This window comes from Sciurus carolinensis, chromosome 5 (assembly GCF_902686445.1).
Source record: "Sciurus carolinensis chromosome 5, mSciCar1.2, whole genome shotgun sequence".
Classification (NCBI taxonomy): Eukaryota; Metazoa; Chordata; class Mammalia; order Rodentia; family Sciuridae; genus Sciurus; species Sciurus carolinensis.
Genome location: NC_062217.1, coordinates 159,565,426 through 159,584,198, shown reverse-complemented (window position 1 = coordinate 159,584,198; position 18,773 = coordinate 159,565,426). Strand labels below are relative to the sequence as shown.

Genomic DNA, 18,773 nt, shown 5'->3' with positions numbered 1-18,773 from the left:
TGACACCATAAGGCACAAAATATCATTACTTATAGTCGTCTACTAACTTAATTTCTGAACCCTTAGTAAACAAATGCGAAGGAAATCAGACACAGCTCCCATCCTCACATAGTTGACAATCTAGCAACCAAACAAAAACAGTTTCAGATGGGAGATGTAGAATTTTAAAAGTGAGCAAAATTATCCTGTATCAAGTTTTAAACGAAACGAAGATAGAGATATGAAAATACTAGCAATAATAACAGCTAACACCCAAGAAATGGCTTTACATGTATTATATAATTTAAACTTCGCGACAACCCTGTGAAAGAGACACAATTCTCCGCATTTAACCGAGAAGGAAAGTTGTGAGAAGTTAAGAAACTTGCATAAGAGACAAGTAACAGGGTTGGGATTTGAACCCAGGCATACTGGCTCTGAACTCTATTCTGACACATATTATAACATTATTATTACTAATACCACAACACTACTGTATATTACAGATTCACTATCTTGGTACTTTCAGTAATTTTCTCTGAATACTCACATCTTCATATTTTAAAAACGAAAAACAAAAACAAAAAACTTAAGACTCAGAGAAACAGTTTCAAGGCTATAAAAATTACAAGGCGTTGGAGTAGGAAGTTGAACTCAGATGGTTCAGATTCCGAAGGGTTTTTTTTCAGTCACCCTTCAACCCAGCTTGGAGTCTACACGCAACCAAGTCAAGCCCCGCGCCCCACGGGGGCCGCCTGCACCGCCCACTCCAGGCTCGAGCCCGCGAGACACCCTCACCCAGGCGGCGTTCCACGCCCCCAGCCTCCCGGTTCTCCAGACCGCCCCCGCCCGGCTGGGACAGGGTTCTTTCTCACCAGGCGGGAGGCGGGGGACCCTCGAAATTTTGCTGGTGATCTCTGCAGTGAGCACCGCGAAGTCCTGCTCGTAGCCTTCGAAATCAGATGACATGGCAGCTCCGGAGTGACGGGCCCGGGCCGGAGCCTAGGACCAGTCTGGGGACCGCGGTTTAGGGACCCCTGGAGGCACCCTCGAAAGCAGAGCGGAGAACCGGGGACAGCTCCCAGCCCAGCTGCTTCCTGGTTGTTCTTCGCAATCTCTGTCCTCCGGAAATTAGGCTGCGTGCGCCTTTTATAGTCCGGTCGGGCTTCCAGATTAAGAAATTCGCTAAGGACCAACGTCCCAAATTGGTCCCCGCGAAAAGCCTACAAAGACATGCGTGTTCTAAAGGATCACTGAACGCATTTTCTCCGCTCCACGTCCTGGGAAACGGCTCAGGCTCCCCAAGCTACAGGTCATAGGCGCCTGCTTCGCGGGGGAAATTTAATGCGGCGAGTCGCCCGGAAGTAGCTGTAGCGGAGACTGCGCAGGAGGCCTGCGCGGGAGAGTAGCGACGAGGGCGCTGGCGGAGGGAAGCACGGGTCGGAGAGGGTCCCGCACTCCAGCCTCTGGCCGTCAGGACTTGCTTTCTGCTTGCTCTGGACGGAGGTGCCTTTGACGGAGTTATTCAAGGAGGAGAAAGTCTGTTGAGGGTGAGCCCAGGTCGTCCCGGAAATGCGATGGCCGAGGAGCGGGCACCAAGGACCTGACGGAGGTGGGAGTCAAGGCAGGGAGCGCGCAACGACGATTTGGTCGGTCCTTCGTCCCACCCGAGTGGGGCCAGAATCTCCAGAAGGTTGAGACCCACCTCGCTTACTAGGAGACTCTTCCCTGAGTGAGGATTTCTAAGCGCTCTGCTCCATGACACGGGCGGGAAACTGAGGCACAGGGCGGCAGCAGCAGCCGCGTAGGAATCTCTGTTGCCCCCATATCTTAGATTCTCCGCTACCCTTTATATCTCAGCTCCTTTCCCCGCAACTCGCTCCAGTCCAGTCATAAATACCGTTCTACAAATCTTTCCCGCCCCAGCAGGAAGTTCCTTTTATCTTAACTCTTCTCGTTTAAATTCAATTATATAGCGATTTCTCTCTCTCTCCCTTTCCCTGCGCACTCTTGACTTCCACCCCTAATCCTTAACCTTTGGCCGCAGTAGACTTAATATTTGGTGTTTGGGGACAATTGCAAGCACATGTGAACCAAGTCAGGTTCACACTTAATTCAAAACTCCGGAAGAGGCGTCTTAGAAATCCCTGAAAGGAGTTCGGTGACTTGGCTTCTTATTCTGGGCTCAGCTGTTAAATACTTGTTCCCTTGGTTTAATCACTTTACCTTCTAAGCCAATTTCAATTCTATGAAACAGAAGGAAGAAAGCTGGATTAGAGCAGCTCTAAGGCCCAGCCTTTCCAGATCTAAAATTCTTTGCCCAGGCAGTAAACTGTGGACAGTCACAGTCCCCTGACGAATTGAAAACAAAGGAATAAAACTGTTTTGGAAACATATATCCTGTGTACCTGCCATTCAAACTTGAATTTTATTTTGGATAAGTCAAAAGTAATCATTTTTTGACATTTGGTAAGATACTCATCCTGTGGTAGAGCACTAGAGAGAGGTTGTTATTTAGATGCTTTTTGGAGTTAACAACCATGGTCTTATAATAAAATTTTTTTCTGAACTTTCCCATTTTGTTTTCTTTAGGTTGGGTTTCAAACCAAGATACTGGATTCTCCTAGTTAAGTTAAAGAGCTCTGAGTGCTTAACAGTGAAAATGGCATAATCTGCATTAACATCTCATAACTTGAAGGCATGACAATTAAGGAACAAACAGGGACTTGTGGCATGTGGAAATGTGTGCACAGAAAAAGAAAATCTGTAACTCTTTAAAAGTAGGAAGCCATTCTTCTTTACCAAAATGGGTACATTCTGCTCAGTTATCAAGTTTGAGAATCTCCAAGAATTAAAGAGACTGTGTCACTGGGGTCCCATCATAGCTCTTGGTGTTATAGCAATATGTTCGACAATGGCCATGATTGACTCTGTGTTGTGGTATTGGCCCTTACATACAACTGGAGGAAGTGTGAACTTCATCATGTTAATAAATTGGACTGTCATGATTCTTTATAATTACTTCAATGCCATGTTTGTTGGTCCTGGCTTTGTCCCTCTGGGGTGGAAACCGGTAAGAAAGAGATTTCCTTTTAACAGTGAACTCTAATGATAATTTTATATTTACTTTTTGCCTTGTTTGCCAACCACTAATATCAAACATAACCTGTTCTTTATCCTGGTATTACTCTAATCACCAATTATTTATTCTCAGAGAATTTATTTCATATCTGTTTGAAAATAATGATCTAAATTAGCTTTTCCCAAAGTTTTTTTATTGAATACTCATCCTTCATTTGTAAAAAAAAAAAAAAAAAAACATTGGGTTGGAGGTTGAAGAAGGAAACAAAGCGTATCACATACCTCTCTTTCAAGTTCACCATGCCGTTTGACTGTAGAATTTTTTCCCCACGTAATGCATAAACATCCCTCAGAACTGAGAAGAACATTTAAGGAGCTACTGGTTTAAATCACAAAATTTTAAAATCATTGTAGTGAAATTATAACTTTGGAAAGTATAGTAAGAATCCATTTGTAGCTTCTTAAAAATTGTTAGATGGTGCTTATGAATGTCCATATTCCTTGTGAGGGATGTCACTTGGTAGCTTGTTGGAAGTGCAGAATCCTATGCTGTACTGCAGACCTACTAAATCAGAATCTTCATTTTAACAGAATCCTCAGGTGATTCTTTGGTGTGTCAAAGTTTGAGAAACAGTACATTCTGTGTGCATTGTATTGTTTGAAATGGGTAGAGAAGGGTGGAGACCGTTCATATTCTGAAAAAGTTTATAACCCAGGATACAAACCAATGCATTGTGCAAATAACTAAACTATAAAGAGAATGTGATGAGTGCTCTTGAAGTTAGAAGAACTGAACACTTTCAGCAGGTGACCTATGAAAGAAGTAGGAGTTTGCAAAGCAGACGAAGAAGAGGGCATTTCAGGTTGAAGGAACAATGGGGGCACATATTCAGAAAGAGCAGACACCCTTGTATGACTGGAAAAGAGATTATGTAATACAGAGAATGATGAAACCAAAGTAGCTCATGGGAGGTCTCAAACATGTAAGAAATTGTTAGACCATAGGAAGTTTCTATAGATTTTCAAGCAGCTCTGACAGTTGCTTATCTAGGAATTTTATTTTTGACAATACATAGTTTGAATTACGAATTACAGTAAAGGAAAATACAAAATTGTTAAGATGACCCTAGGAGAGGAGGTGATGGTAATATCAGGAAGGGAGCAGATTTCAGAAAAAGTATCAACTCATGCTCAGATCTCCACTCTAAAATACCTGCCAAGTCGTTTTTCTAAACTCTTCCCATTGTATTAAGATTTGGGATAAGTAGAATCAACTAATGGCCTTGAATTTGGGTGGAACATGGAGAAGAAAAATTAAAAATGACCTCTGGGTAATTGGGAAAGTGAAGCTGCTCTTACCACAGATTTGTTATTTTAAAATATTTTAGCTCAAATAAAAGGACTAGAAATATGTTTAAATTCTGTTTCTCCTTTGGGCTGGGAACATAGCTCAGTAGTAGAACTTTCCTGATATGCAAGGACCTGGATTCCATCTCCAGCACCACAAAGAAAGATTCCATGTTCCTCCTATCTCGCACGAAAGAAATTCATACTATAAGGAAAACATTTATTCACAAAACTTGACTTGTCATTACTTGGGATCGAGTATATAATATATTTTTGTTTATATTTTGCTGCCAAGGAAAATTCTCAGGATAGCATGTATCTCCAGTATTGTAAAGTCTGCCAAGCATACAAAGCACCACGTTCACATCACTGCAGAAAGTGTAACAGGTATGAGTTTGTCATTGGGAGCTGATAAATTTGATTGCTGGTCTTTTTGTTGCTGTTGTAGTTTCTGCCACAACTGTAGAAACTAGTTTTAGTCTTTGCAAGGTGACTTCTATATCAAAAATTTTGTAAAAATGCTTAAATATCCATAATCTCCATTTTATATTTATAAATCTGGATAATAAATTTTATTCTTTTTTATTATAAGTAAAAATACTTTTCTAGGGAAAAAAATACATATATATATATATATATATATATATATATATATATATACACTTTCCCTCTTGCCCTGCAAGAGCAGGGTAAAAAACTATACCTTCAGTTTACTTCTGTATGTGGTACCGATTGTTTGTTGACTGTCATCTTGACTGACTTTAGAACTGTTCTGAGTCTGAATCCAGGTGCCTGTTATCACAAGTGTTTTAATATCAAAAGCTTAATGGGAAAAAAACTAAACCACTATAAAAAATGTGAAATAAGCCAGGACTTGTTATAGTGAATAACACTCCACCAATCAGAAATTTAGGGAGCCACTGGGGACCACTAAAGTTTGATTTGAAGCCAGGAAATTTTCCTTTAGCAAAATTATAGAACAGAAGCACTTTAAGACTTTGCTTATCCGTAGTGTATTATGAGAACAGGAAGGAAGGAAGTTAGCAAGTGTCTGGGCCCATGAACCCCAGTGGAGATTTATTAGGGGTTTTGTGGAGTCACTATTGTACTCTGCATCAGTCACTGCATTTCTGTGCTAGAGGAAAACCAGAAACCATGCTCATTTATGATGAGCCTCCTGGTGAGCCTCCCAGCTCTTTAAAGAAACTCACTTGTAGCAGACATCTTTTCCTCAGCAGCTGTTATAAAGCCTGCCCTTTCTTGTGCTGTTTAGACTTTAAAGGAGTCACTGTCCATATTGTATAACAGCTCATAAAAATTTCTCTTTTCGATGAAATATAATTTCCTTGTTACTCATGAACATACTATTTACTTGATTGTTTTGAAGACAAAAGTCATTTAAAAGTAGACGGGATTTTCTGCTTCATGTTTCATGTAATTTTTTTCTTATTAGATGTGTGATGAAGATGGACCATCACTGTCCTTGGATCAACAACTGTTGTGGTTACCAAAATCATGCTTCGTTCACACTGTTTCTCCTTTTAGCACCACTGGGTTGTGTCCATGCTGCTTTCATTTTTGTTATGACTATGTACACACAGCTTTATAATCGGGTAAGTGACAATGTTTGTTAGAATATCAGTCATGTTAGGTTAAGTGGTAGTTTTAAGATTCTTTAAGAAGTTCCTTTTAGAAATATGCTTTCTGGGGGCTGGGGAGATAGCTCAGTTGGTAGAGTGCTTGCCTTGTAAGCACAAGGCCCTGGGTTCGATCCCCAGCACCCAAAAAAAAAAAAATCGGAAAAATTAGAAATATTTATATTTATATTTATATTTCTGTGATTTAGGTAGAGAGACAACTTTGCTTTACCTATTAGTTCCTGTTTTTAAAAAAAAACATTTAAATTTAATCTTTAAGATGAGGAAAGATTATTTTGTTTTGAAAACTTACCTTATATGCTGTACTTGAAGTTGATAATTTAGTACTGATAATTATTTTAGTACTGTATATATTATTTACTGGTTTTAAAATTAATAGTGATGGTAGGAAAAATGATAGGAAGAAAAAACAAGAGGGAGAAAAAGACACACTTGTACTTTCTGTATCCTGGTTGTGTGGCAGGTTGTAGTTCTTTTGTTCGTTTTTTGGTGCCGGGGGTGGGTACAGGGATTGAACCAGGGGTGCTTACCACTGAGCTACATCCCCAGCCCTTTTTGTTTTTTGAGTTAGGGTTGCTTAGGGATTCATTAAGTTACTGAGGTCTGCCTTGAACTTGCCTATCTCAGCCTCCTGAGCTACTGGAATTACTTTTGTTCATTTATAATGCTGGTGCCCTGAAAGGCCCTAATATATGAATAGATTAAACCAGTAACAGTTTGAATTGATTTATGGGCAAGTGGTCATGAAGTAATTTCAGAGGTCACAAATAAAAATCCCTAAAGAGATCTGGAAGAAAAACGAGGGACACAGGTCTGATGGGACTGTGGCAAACTGGAGGATACATGTTGTTTATAGAAGGGACAACCGTATTTGATTCCAGCCAGTGTGTGGTTTTTGAGAGTCCTAGCCCAGTAATGTTGGATCTTCCAGTTTTACAGGAAAAACGTAAAAGTTTGAATTTTTATGTGAAATCACCTGATATTTTAAGTGTTGGTACCTAACTTATGATATTTTAAAACATTGTCCAGACTAGCTGTACTTAAATCTGTCGACCTGCATTTTACTGGCTCTTGATCACTGATTATGAAACATGACGAAAGAAATAGATGAATGCTGGACTATCTTTGCTGCTATGGAAAACTCTATAAAGGCAGAATAGCAAGCAGATGGCAGCAGACAGTTACAGCTTACATGGAGTCTAATGTTTTTTGTGCATATTCATGTTAATGGAGTTGACCTCTTTCTGAAGAAATAGCAAAAATGGTATCATTGAAGAATAACCTGAATGGGGCTGGGGATATAACTTATTGTTAAAGAGCTTACCTAGTATGTCCAAGGCCCTGTGTTCAATCCCCCAACACCAGACACACACACAAAAAAGAAGAATACTAAGAATGATATCATACACTTCAGTATGAGCCCAAGTCATAGTACTCATTAGAAACAGCTTTGTTTGCTGCGTTTGCTTTGGCCACATTGTCAGATTGTCATCTTTTTGATCATGTTGTTTTAAATGTTACAGCAGAGTATGAGCAGTTACCAGAACCAAGCATTTCGAGTGTGTTGTCATTGTTGTTATATATAGCTCTCCTTTGGGTGGAACACAGTAAAGATTGATATGAGTGCAGCCCGGAGAGATCCTCTTCCAATTGTTCCATTTGGATTAGCTGCATTTGCTGCCACCTTGTTTGCCTTGGGATTAGCTTTAGGAACAACCATTGCTGTTGGAATGTTGTTTTTTATCCAGGTAAGTTTCTCAGTTATCTCTGGCTAAAAGTGTCATGCTATTAGGACTGATTTTAATGAGAAAGAGATAAAGTCTACATTTGTGAAGTATGCCATATGAGGTGGAAATTACTTTTGCTTATTCCATGTAGGTAAATAATTTACTCATCTCTATACCAGACAAATAATTTTGAAGTAATTTTGCCAGAATTTCTAGGTAATGGATTTAATTTGTGAAATGTTAACCTAGAGTTCTATAGCTCTTTTCTTTTTTTTTTTCTATAGCTCTTTGTATTTGAGAAAGCTCTTCTCACTTTGGTTTTATTTGATTGTCGCATTACCCCTAAAAGAAGTTGATAGAAGAATATTACTGTCTTCTCTTCCTTGCAGATTGAGTCTTAAAAAGGTTAAATGACTTACTGAAAATCACCCATTCATGTACTCAGTAAGCATAATTATTAGTGTCCTTTCATAATAATATATACTTAATAATAATCATCATGTAGCTAACACTTTTGTTGAGCACTTACATACAAGGTACTCCAAGTACTTGCTGTGTGTCAGCTCTTTCCTAACAACCCCATGATATAGTTTCTGTTTAATGCCTACTCTGTGATGAATTACTCTGCTAATTTCTGAAGCTGCAATAATAAAAATGAAGAAATCCCTTAGGGAACCCTTAGTTCCCTTAGTGAACTTATAATCAATAGTAAACAGCTAACACAGAGTCATATGTGCATCATAGATTTATGTACAAAGTGCTGTGAGAAAATGGGAGGAGGAACTGGCTGTGAAGAACCAAAAAACAGTTCTTATGAGTTATTTTATTCACTTAATTTATTCATTCATTGAAGGCCTACTGTAGGCCAGGTGTGGTGGTAAGCCTTTGGAGACTCCTGGTTCAGGGTTGTTTTTGATGTGCTGTTCAGTCTTTGTGAAGGCACAAGCAGACTCAAGGAAATGCAAAACACAGATTAGAACTACTAAGCCTGAGAGCCTTGATGCATCATTCAACCTTTTATTGAACTCCTGGTTTTAAAATAAGCTGATTTTGGTTCTCTGTTAGCCTGGGACCAAATTCTTTGAATTTTTTTTTTAATGCCTATAATTTAAAATCATATTAGAAAGTTGAGCACAGTGTCATACTCCTGTCATCCCACCTGTTTGGGAGACTGAGGCAGGAAGATCACAAGTTCAAGGCCAGCTGGGACAACTTAGTGAGACCTTGTCTCAAAACTAAATTGTAAAAAGCACTGGGGTTGTAGCTCAGTTCTTATTTAGTGTGTATGAGGCTCTGGGTTTGATCCTCAGTGCCAAAAACAAAACAAATCATTAGAAATAAACTCAAGATCCTGAAGTATAAAAACAACCTGAGTGGAATTAGTTGTATGTAAGAAAAGGGGATAATAGAATAAAGACTGTATACATTTAGGCAAGCAGAATGTCTAGGTGGACTGAAATGAGTCATTTTTAATTGTTATAAATACATTAATCACAAATCTAAAATTCATTAAAAATACTGATAGCAAAATTTAAGTATTGATTGAATTGATTATATCCATGTTTTATTAATACTCTGAAAACAGTAAACATAAAAATTAAAATACTAGATTCAGATTTGATGATGGATTGGTGTGATCGTTTTTGTGGCAAGGTATTGTGGTGTAGTGGTTAAGAACAAGTACTTTCAAGTCAGATGGGCTGTGTACTGTTACTTTATCTCTATCATCCTCGATGTTTTTTTCTTTGAAATGGAGCCATAAAAGATATCTGAGGATTGTTATGAAGATGATAATCTTAAGTAAACCAAAATTATATTAGTGAATTTCACTATCATTTAATTTTCAGATGAAAATAATTCTCAGAAACAAAACCTCTATTGAATCATGGATTGAAGAAAAGGTAAATTTTAATGATTTTTCCTCAATATAAATAAAATACTGTTGGGCTGGGGTTATAGCTCAGTGGTAGAGCACTTGCCTAGCACGTGTGAGGCACTGGGTTTGATCCTCAGCACCACATAAAAAATAAATAAGTAAATAAAGTACTGATTAACAGACCAGATTAACTGAGTGCCCAAAGTCAAAACTTGGCAGCCAAATGATTTCTTTAAATTATTTGCATGCCATATAAAAGATGAATATAGGAAACATTTCCATTTATTTCCTTCTTAATATAACTCCCACAGAAATATGTTTCTCATACACCTGAGTTGCTAAAGAGGTATCAGGCACATATTAAACCATCTGGCCATTATCTCTCAGACTAGAGAAGACACCCCATTTGGAAAAGTGCCAGAAGTGTTTTAGACTTTAGATAAGGCGTTGTCAGAGACTTCAATACATACTGTCCATTGTGATTCTAACAGACAGAAAAAGAAAAAGAAAAAGAAAAAAAAAACAAATATCAGCAGGGGCCATACAGACAACCTAAAGGAGGGGATGCACCTTGTGTATCAGAGAGCTACCTGAAAGAGAGAGCAGTGTTGCCTAGGGGAATATTTGTAAGTATTGTAATAGGTTCTAATTTTTTTTTCCAAGAAGTTAGAGATCTTGATTTCATGAGATGTCCTCTAAGCATTTAAATGCTAACAAGCAATTCCAGTTAAAAAACCCTTTGTGAGCCAAATAAAAACCCAAAATTTATCTGTAGGATGTGTTTGTGAACTTAAATTTATAGTTCCAATTCTCAAACTTTTTGGTCTCAAACACCATTTTACATTTCTCCAAAATTGTTAAGGACACCAAAGAGCTTTTGTTTATGTGTATTAAATCTGCTGATATTTCCATATTTTCTGAGGAGAAAACTTTTAAAAATTCATTATTTCATTTAAAAATAATAAACCCATTATATATTAATAAAAATAATGTTTTTGTTAAAAATAATTATATTTTCCAAATGAAAAATGGGGAAGAGTGACCTTGTTTTATATTTTTACAAATCTCTTTAATATCTGACTTAACAGAAGGCAGTTGGATTCGCACATCTACTTCTGCGTTCAGTCTGTTGAGATATGTTACTTTGAAGTTTATGAAGAAAACCCAGCCTCATACAGATAAGTAGGTAGAAAAGGATAGAATATTTTAATAGACCTTTTAGATGATAATAGATATTCTTTGATCCCACATTAAAAGAAAGTGACATTCTTGTCAGTAAACTTTTTGTACTTTTACATTAAAATTCATCAGACTTACCTTGCTCTGTGAATGGTCCTTTCACAAGTATGTGGCTTTGCATAATATCATGCACTGGTCATTTGGAAAACACTGGTTTACTGGGTTATACAGGTCTTCCAAATATTCACACCTGTCAAATATCACATTCATTCATATCACTATCAATTTCATGGGAAAAATCTCTAAATTTTGGAAAGCTGTCAAATTCATAGTAATAGGTACAAGTTTTCCAAAATTCTAATTTTCACTTGAAAGATTTAAGTTTTTCCCTGGTAACCAACTATTGTCAGCTATTTCCCATGAAGCAACAGCCTGATTTTGTTCATTTTTGAGAAAGTATTCCTGAAATACCAGAGTTGGACTAACCTTAGTTTGTCTATTGATTACTGATTCTTTCAAGTAAAAATAGTGTTATGTGAAGAAAGCTGGCTACATAGCTTTTTGTATCTCACAGTTCAACAAGTGTTTCTCTCTGGATAACTATTCTACTTCAGTATGCTTTATGTATGCTTCACATTTTGGTATATAGAATATTAAAGGGAACATCTTGAGAATTGAAATTTAATAAAAATAATAATTTTTACTGCTTCCTCAAGAACATTCTTAAATGAAAAAAAGATTTTTTTTTTTTTTTTAATTATAAGTATGTTTAGTCATCCCTTGATATCTGCAGGGGATTGGTTTCAGGATTCTCCCCAAAACCAAAATGTGTGGATGCTGGAGCATCTTCCATAAATGGCAAAGAATTTGCATATGACCTGTATACATCTTATTGTATACTTAGAATCTTCTCTAGGTCACTTGTAATACCTAGTGCAATGTAAATGCTGTGTAAATAGTTGTTACATTGTGTTGTTTAGGGAATAATCACATGAAAAAATTTCTGTACATATTGTGTGCAGATGCAGTTTTACAAAAAAAAATTTCATTCGGGTTTATTATAGCAGTACCCTACTTCTTGGTTTCAATTTATCCATTATCTAGTGCTACATATTAAACAATTCTATTTAATGTCTGAAAATTTAAAAAAATAAAAATATTTTCAATTCATTGTTGAATCCACAGATGTAGAACCTGTGAATATGGAAGAGTGACTACTGGCATAGAATATGGATGACTACTAATACTCTTTAATGCCACTATCTTGTTTAACTAAGGTGCCAACAATTTCACTCCCCTTTTCAAATGTCAACACAGTGAAAAGGCAAATAATATATCTTAGTATTATTATGACAATAGTTAGACCTTCCTGAACACCAAGAAAAGGTTTGGGGGATCCAAAGAGACCTACAAAGCAGGCTTTCAGGACCATGGATGTACAGGTTTAAGCCCACGCTCCTTAGTTACACATAATAAGACACTTCATGATTTCTCCTTATCTGTTTCTCTTATTTCCCCACCCCTCTCCACTCTATCTCATGCTCATAGTTTGTACATCTTAAGCCTCTATATCTTTGCACATAGTGTTCCTTCTTCTAGACTCTTTCCCCTCTCTTTTATCTGATTTCTTGTCCCTCACATCTAGTTTAGGTATCATTTCCTTCAAGGATACTTCCTTGACTTTCTCTAAACTTGACTAAATGTTTATTTTCCCTTTCCCCATAGCAGCACCACATACCTCTGTTGTCTTTTACATATGATATGTGTAGAATTCCAATTTCTTTGAGTGCCAGTTGTAGGCAAAGACATGTCTTAGTCATTTTTGGAAACTACAGTCATCCTTATCAGTCTTTTTTTGTAAGAAGCCAAGATCTCTGGTTTTTGAAATTTAATTCATTTTAAAGACTAAAGTTTTTATTTATAAAAAGGGGGAATAAATTACACTTTACTGAGGGCAGATTTGTTATTCAGTAGAGTCATGTTATAGAACAATTAACATTCATATCACTTTATAAAAAAATGAGAAGCTTTTTCATAAAACAATGTTCCTTGATAATCAGGTTTTTCAAAGTATCACTTCTAGTAAGGATAATAAATATATTGACATCAATTAATTTTTTTGTTAATGACCAAGGCTCTCTAAAAAGTACCATGCCAAGTCTAGAAGTTATTTTAAAACTGGCACTTTATCAGTGGGTAAGAAATTCAAGTAAGTGAACATATTAAATTTATGGAAAATTTATAGAAATTATAAGACACTGAAGTTTATACAAGTTTCAATATGGCTTACACTTGTTGGAACAAATAATGTATGTTTGTACCACTAGGTGTCAGCAGAACTTTAGACATTCAAAGCTAGTTTATTTCTTTAACTTAAGCCAACCATTTAAATGCCTAGAATTTACAAAAAAAAAAGCCTAGAATAAAAGTTATACCACTTGAATATGCATAATACATAAATGCAAATGAGTGTGTATATACACATATGTGTGTCTGATGGTATATGTAAAAAAAGAAAGACCTGCACATACATGCTCGACTTTTAAAGAATGCTTTCATAAAACAGTCCTGGCAACTTGGGAAGCTAAGGCAGAAGGATTGCAAGTTTGAAGCCAACCTCAGCAACTCAGTAAGACCCTGTCTCAAAATAAAAAATAAAAAGAACTGGAGATGTAGCTCAGTGGTAAAATGCCCCTGGGTTAAATCACCAGTACCATGAGAAGCAAAAACCAATTCATCTCCCCTGCCACACCCTTTCTGGCCACTCCACAGGTGTCTCTGTGACCTGGGATAAAACTCTGCACTTTTGGTGCACCCTATTCTGTTCTGAGCCCAACAGTCCCATCCTACGTAGACCCTTACTTTCCCCTGAATCTGTTTGTGAGCATCCCTTCTTTTTACCTGTCTTCTTTAGTGCTGCTAAACAACCAGAAACACTAAGACTTTTCTATATATGGGATAAAGTTAGCTAACTCTTTTAGCATGCCTTTTCAAATGTTTATTCCTAAAGGCCTGAGTGACATGGATTCTAGGTTGGTGTTCTGTGTCAAGTTCTTCCTCTGTTGTGATAAAGCTGTCTTATGGGTGTACTACATTACAGCAAGAAGAAAGTACATGTAAGAATGATACAAATTTGAGGGATAAGTGTTCTCATTAATGTATTACTGAAACCACTTAAGGCAGAGGTGTCTGCCATTTTGTATCTTTGTTATCTACAGGCTAAAGATCGAATTCAATATTACCAACTAGATGAAGTCTTTGTTTTTCCTTATGATATGGGAAGTAGATGGAAGAACTTTAAACAGGTATTTACATGGTCAGGGGTCCCAGAAGGAGATGGATTGGAGTGGCCAATACGAGAAGGCTGTCACCAGTACAGCTTAACAGTGAGTACTTTGGTTCAAATAGCTTTTCCTTTTTTGCCTCACAATGTGCTCCTTAATTTCCCCTTAACACAGTGGCATTGTATATTATTAACATAATAATACAGATGTTTTCAGTATGTCAAAATGAATCTAATACTCATAAAATACTCCTTTATCACATCTCTTTAATTCCTGAACTCTTCACTCCTGTGTGATGCAGTCCTGATTCTTTATTTTTGCAAAATTTGACCTAAAACTGTCTTACAACCCACAATGTCATATGAACTCTTTGTACATTCCTGCCCACACTATTTTCTCTCCCTCAAATGACCTTCCTCTTTGTCTGCCATTAGGACCAGTTCCAATCCTACCTCTTCCATATAGTCCAGCCTGCCCACTCCAGACTCATCTGCATTGGGCATTAGTCATATAAACTATCTTGTAGCTTATTTTTGTGTGTTATGTCTTTTACTTAACTTGACAAAATTCTACAGCAGAAACTGTATGTTACCTTTATTTCCTGTCATATCTAATATGGTACTATTTGATTAATACTTGTTGACTAAGAGCAAAAAGTGAGTTATAATAATGACTTAGTTGCACCTCTTTGGTAATAAGTTGTGCAGTTTGTTGTGTCTGGAGAATCAGTGAATCTCTGTCTTTTTTTGGCCTCTGGCTGGAACCTGGAACCATGAGGACAGAGGACATATCTCCTGGTTCCTGGACAGTAGTGGGTGCTGCAAGATGTGCACTGAGGAGAAAGCCCCATTCCCAGCCGCTGGTTCCAGCCATAGGCTTTCTTTTCCTGTGCCAGAAAGACCCAAAGCCTTTAAATTGTCAGCAACATGAAATGCTGGAAACGTGGGAGTTTAGGCTGTTTTTTAACATTGAGACAAGATCCTCAAGTTTTTCCTTTTATATCTTTCAGATAGAACAGTTGAAACAAAAAGCAGATAAAAGAGTCAGAAGTGTAAGTAATTCTTTTGAAGTGAAACAAATTTCTTTATTCTATTTTCAGATTTTATACTTTTGTATAGTTTTCTTAATTGCCCGTGAGTAGACACCAATGGTTGAAATTCATTAAATAATGTATACCTTAATACATTTGTTGAAATTTGATGCAATTCAAGTTTGCTTTCACTTAAACAGTTTGCACTGCAGGTTCAGAGGGAACTTAGTCAATTTATATTGCTAACAAGGAAAAATAGTTATCATCAGTACAGTTCATTTAGATGAAGCCCATCCTTAAAACCATGCTGTTAGATATAATGCCACTAGCAATATATTTAAGTTAAAATTAATTAAGGTAAAAATTAAAAATTCAGTTCCTTATTCTACTAGTCACATTATGAGTGCTTAGTAGCTATGTGTGTCTAGCATTCGCCTCTTGAATACCACAGATGTACAGCAGATAGAACATTTCCATCATTGTTGGAAAGTACTCTGGTTCTGTCCTGGAATTTAATTCTTAGCAACTGTGTGCTTGAAATGAAGGATAAGAAAAGCCAGAGAACTTAAAATAGGTCTTGCCTCCTATAAAGAAGTGGATGGGAAACTGGGAGGAAAGACTTGTCACTATATTTTGGGTCTATCTTTAAAAATTTAAATTCAAACTTGAACTCGAATAAATACTCAAATTGTTCTTCTTAACCACTGGTAATAGGTTCGTTATAAAGTCATAGAAGACTATAGTGGTTCCTGCTGTCCTTTGAATAAAGGAATCAAAACCTTCTTCACAAGCCCTTGCACTGAAGAACCTCGAATACAGCTACGAAAAGGGGAGTTCATATTAGCCACAAGAGGGTTACGGTAAGTGATAGAAAAGTACTGCATTTCTTCCTTAATGACAAAATTGACATCTAACCTAAAAAAATTAAATTTAATCTTTTAAATATTTCAGGTACTGGTTGTATGGAGACAAAATTCTTGATGATTCCTTTGCAGAAGGTATGGAAGTGGAAGGGTATGTTTAAAGAACAAGCATGCTAGCAATGATCAAATTTTATAAAAATAACTTTTAAAAATAATCATGTCAAATGTATTTGAGGAACTGCATAGAGAGGCACATGATTAAGCAACAAAAAGAAGCCTCTTCCATATTTCTCCATAGCTCTTAAAATGATCAGGTCTCTAATGATAGCTAATGGAGCTGTTAACATGTCAGGTTCTTATATAAGTGCCTCACATGAACAGTATTAGAGTCCCCAGTAGATCTCTTAGGTTATGCTACTATTTACATTTTCATTGGTGAGGGAATAGAAGCACAGAGAGGCCAAGCAGTTTGCCTACAGCCATGCACTAAAAACAGGTGGAGCCAGGGCTCAAACCCAAGCAGTCTGACTCCAGATTCTGTACCCCAAAGCCCTGTGCTTCATGCTTCCCCTTTAGATGAACATTCATCTTGTATTTATCAAAATAAATGAATTGGGACTGGGGTTGTATCTCAGCAGTAGAGCACTTGTCTAGCACGTGTGAGGCAATGGGTTTGATTCTCAGCACCATATAAAAGTAGATAAAGGTATTGCGTCCATCTACAACTAAAAATATTTGGAAAAAAAAAAGAAATGAAACTGTTTTATTCTCCTTAATTCTTTTAGAATTGTTTCTTTTTGAAGTAAAGATCGACCCAGGATGCTTTTTAAAAACATTTGGGGTGAATTACAGATTAACCCCCTATGACAGGTTAGGCAACCTTGGTATAGAAGTTTATATGTTAGAAAAGGTCTAAGAAGAAAATTCAAAGACCCTAAGGAGCTAGTTCCCCCCGACAGATGCAGTGTGACTGTGCCAAAATGCCTTTTATGATCATACAACAGAAGCGAGTGCCCGTGTGAAAAAGGCCCTTTTCCTAGATAATGGACTTTGGGAAATATTTGTTTTCAGATTTGTGAGAAGCATTTAAAAGCTATGTTTTCTTTTCTCTTAGGTTGTGTTTATAAATAACGATGGAGGGGATGGGGCTAACTAACACCTTATTAATCTGAAGTAACAGGATTTGTTGGTTGCAGTAATGTCATTCCATCTGACTAGTTCACCTCAATTTCATTTTCTTCCTCAGGTGTTTCAAGAATAAGAGGATGGTTCCCTAGAAACTGTGTGGAAAAGTGTCCCTGTGATGCTGAAACAGATCCAGCGCCAGAGGGCGAGAAGAAAAACAGATAGCCACTGTTTAAATGAAATTATCCTTTAAGTCTGCTTTATTACTTGAAAATTATACATATTACTAAAAGATTATGCAATGAGCCTATTCTGGTTAAGGTGTTCTTTTCCTCAAAGGTGCCCTAGTGCCATGATTTAAATATTTTTATTACCATTTTTAAATGGAGAAGCCATTCTGCATATGCCTTTGAATCCCTGCCTCTGTACCACCTATTCTTCCCCCTGAAAGGAGCAGCATTTCACCCAAGTAAGTTAATTGCATTTTCTCTAGGGTTTTTTTTTTTAATGTGCTGCACACTCTGGACCTCACCTGCAGATACAGTTCCCCCTTTGCCAGGAGCATCTGCATGTGATAATTTTGTTTCCCCCTCAGTTGCTATTTCTTATATAATATTCTGGATACTATAGAACTTAATTTGTCAAGTTCAGCATAAGCTCAAATTTTGTTACCTGTCTTTTAATAACGCAAATTTTGTCAAATCAAATAAAGATCAATGGATGTTCTGTATAAATCATAGTTTTTACTTAAAGCATTTTTCTTTTTGCTGACTAAGGTTTATCTTAAGTCCTCATGAGAAAACTGCCCTGCTACCCTGTGAAAAATTGGCATCTCAAATCAGGAGTCTAAAGACGTAACATATTCTCAATATGTGAACCCTGTTGATGGTTTATGGGATCACAGCATTCTAGGATACTTCAAACCCAGTGACATCAAACTGCTTTGTGTACGTTTGAATATATCAAAAACTGAAGCTTGTAGAAGTAGGGAAATCCAGGCTGCCAGACTTGGATGCTTAATGTTGGGCTTATCTAAATTTCTGAGTAGGATTGTAGAGAAGGGAGAAGGTCTGCTTCTTTGGACTTCAGTATACTGGTTCATTATTCACTAATTCTTTCCAAGGCAGGGAACTTGAGGCTTTGGGGCCTGGCTTGTAGTAGTTAAAAACAAGGGAGGTGCACTTGGGGATTCAGCGGTGAGTGAAACATGACTCTGCCCCATTTTCCTGGGGTGGAGAGGTGGACAGACAAAATATGTCAGATGGAATTGTGTATTATAAAGAAGGGGGACCATCAGGAGTTGGCAGGTAAAACAGATGAGGAAACAAGTCATGTGCCTCTGGTGGTGTCTGCATTTTAGGCAGAGGGGACAGCAAGAACCCAAGGAAACTGAAATGTGCCTGATATGTTTGAGGAACAGTAGAGCAGCCAGCAAAGGTCAGTTGGGGTAAGGGGGAAAAGGGGGAAGTCAAAGAGATGAGAGCCAGCTAGCCCACAGAGGGCCCTACAAGTTAGTTCTGGCCTTCCTTTTGTTTCAGATATTCAAGTGTAGACATTTCTTCAGCTTTTCTGGGCCCAGCATCTAAAAAGACCATCTAAGAACATTTTCCTTAACAAGTTGGAG

At 37.3% G+C, this 18,773-nt stretch overlaps 2 protein-coding genes across 10 annotated transcripts in view; one reads left to right on the top strand and one right to left on the bottom strand.

Moving 5' to 3' along the window:
* Nucleotides 1-1,290, bottom strand: part of Vti1a (vesicle transport through interaction with t-SNAREs 1A) — a 343,741-nt gene extending 342,451 nt beyond the window's left edge. The window contains exon 1 of one of the 6 annotated variants that reach the window (XM_047551898.1): nucleotides 855-1,290. In XM_047551898.1, the coding sequence (XP_047407854.1) occupies nucleotides 855-948 (94 nt within the window). In that variant the 5' untranslated portion in view covers nucleotides 949-1,290. The remainder of the gene's footprint in view (nucleotides 1-854) is intronic. The other 5 variants (XM_047551899.1, XM_047551901.1, XM_047551896.1 and 2 more) reach the window with 5 other exon arrangements.
* On the top strand, nucleotides 1,223-17,872 carry Zdhhc6 (zinc finger DHHC-type palmitoyltransferase 6). Of its 4 annotated transcripts, none has more exons than XM_047551893.1 (12): nucleotides 1,223-1,529; nucleotides 2,572-3,052; nucleotides 4,703-4,794; nucleotides 5,861-6,020; nucleotides 7,652-7,813; nucleotides 9,640-9,693; nucleotides 10,160-10,294; nucleotides 14,066-14,233; nucleotides 15,141-15,182; nucleotides 15,876-16,021; nucleotides 16,113-16,159; nucleotides 17,271-17,872. In XM_047551893.1, exons 2-12 carry the CDS (start codon nucleotides 2,786-2,788, stop codon nucleotides 17,372-17,374), a joined length of 1,377 nt encoding a protein of 458 aa, XP_047407849.1. In that variant the 5' UTR covers nucleotides 1,223-1,529; nucleotides 2,572-2,785; the 3' UTR covers nucleotides 17,375-17,872. The 4 variants fall into 4 exon arrangements, with proteins under 4 accessions (XP_047407849.1, XP_047407848.1, XP_047407850.1 ...); XM_047551892.1 differs by having other exon boundaries at nucleotides 1,223-1,591; XM_047551894.1 differs by lacking the exon at nucleotides 10,160-10,294 and having other exon boundaries at nucleotides 1,232-1,591.
* The last annotated feature ends 901 nt before the right edge of the window (nucleotides 17,873-18,773 follow it).

Excerpts from the sequence above, each read along its gene's own strand:
- Zdhhc6 (XM_047551893.1), top strand. The coding sequence starts at position 2,786 with ATGGGTACATTCTGCTCAGTTATCAAGTTTGAGAATCTCCAAGAATTA. Across the intron at positions 6,021-7,651 it reads ACACACAGCTTTATAATCGG|CTCTCCTTTGGGTGGAACAC; the intron begins GTAAGTGACAAT and ends TGTTATATATAG. Across the intron at positions 9,694-10,159 it reads AATCATGGATTGAAGAAAAG|ACAGAAAAAGAAAAAGAAAA; the intron begins GTAAATTTTAAT and ends TGATTCTAACAG.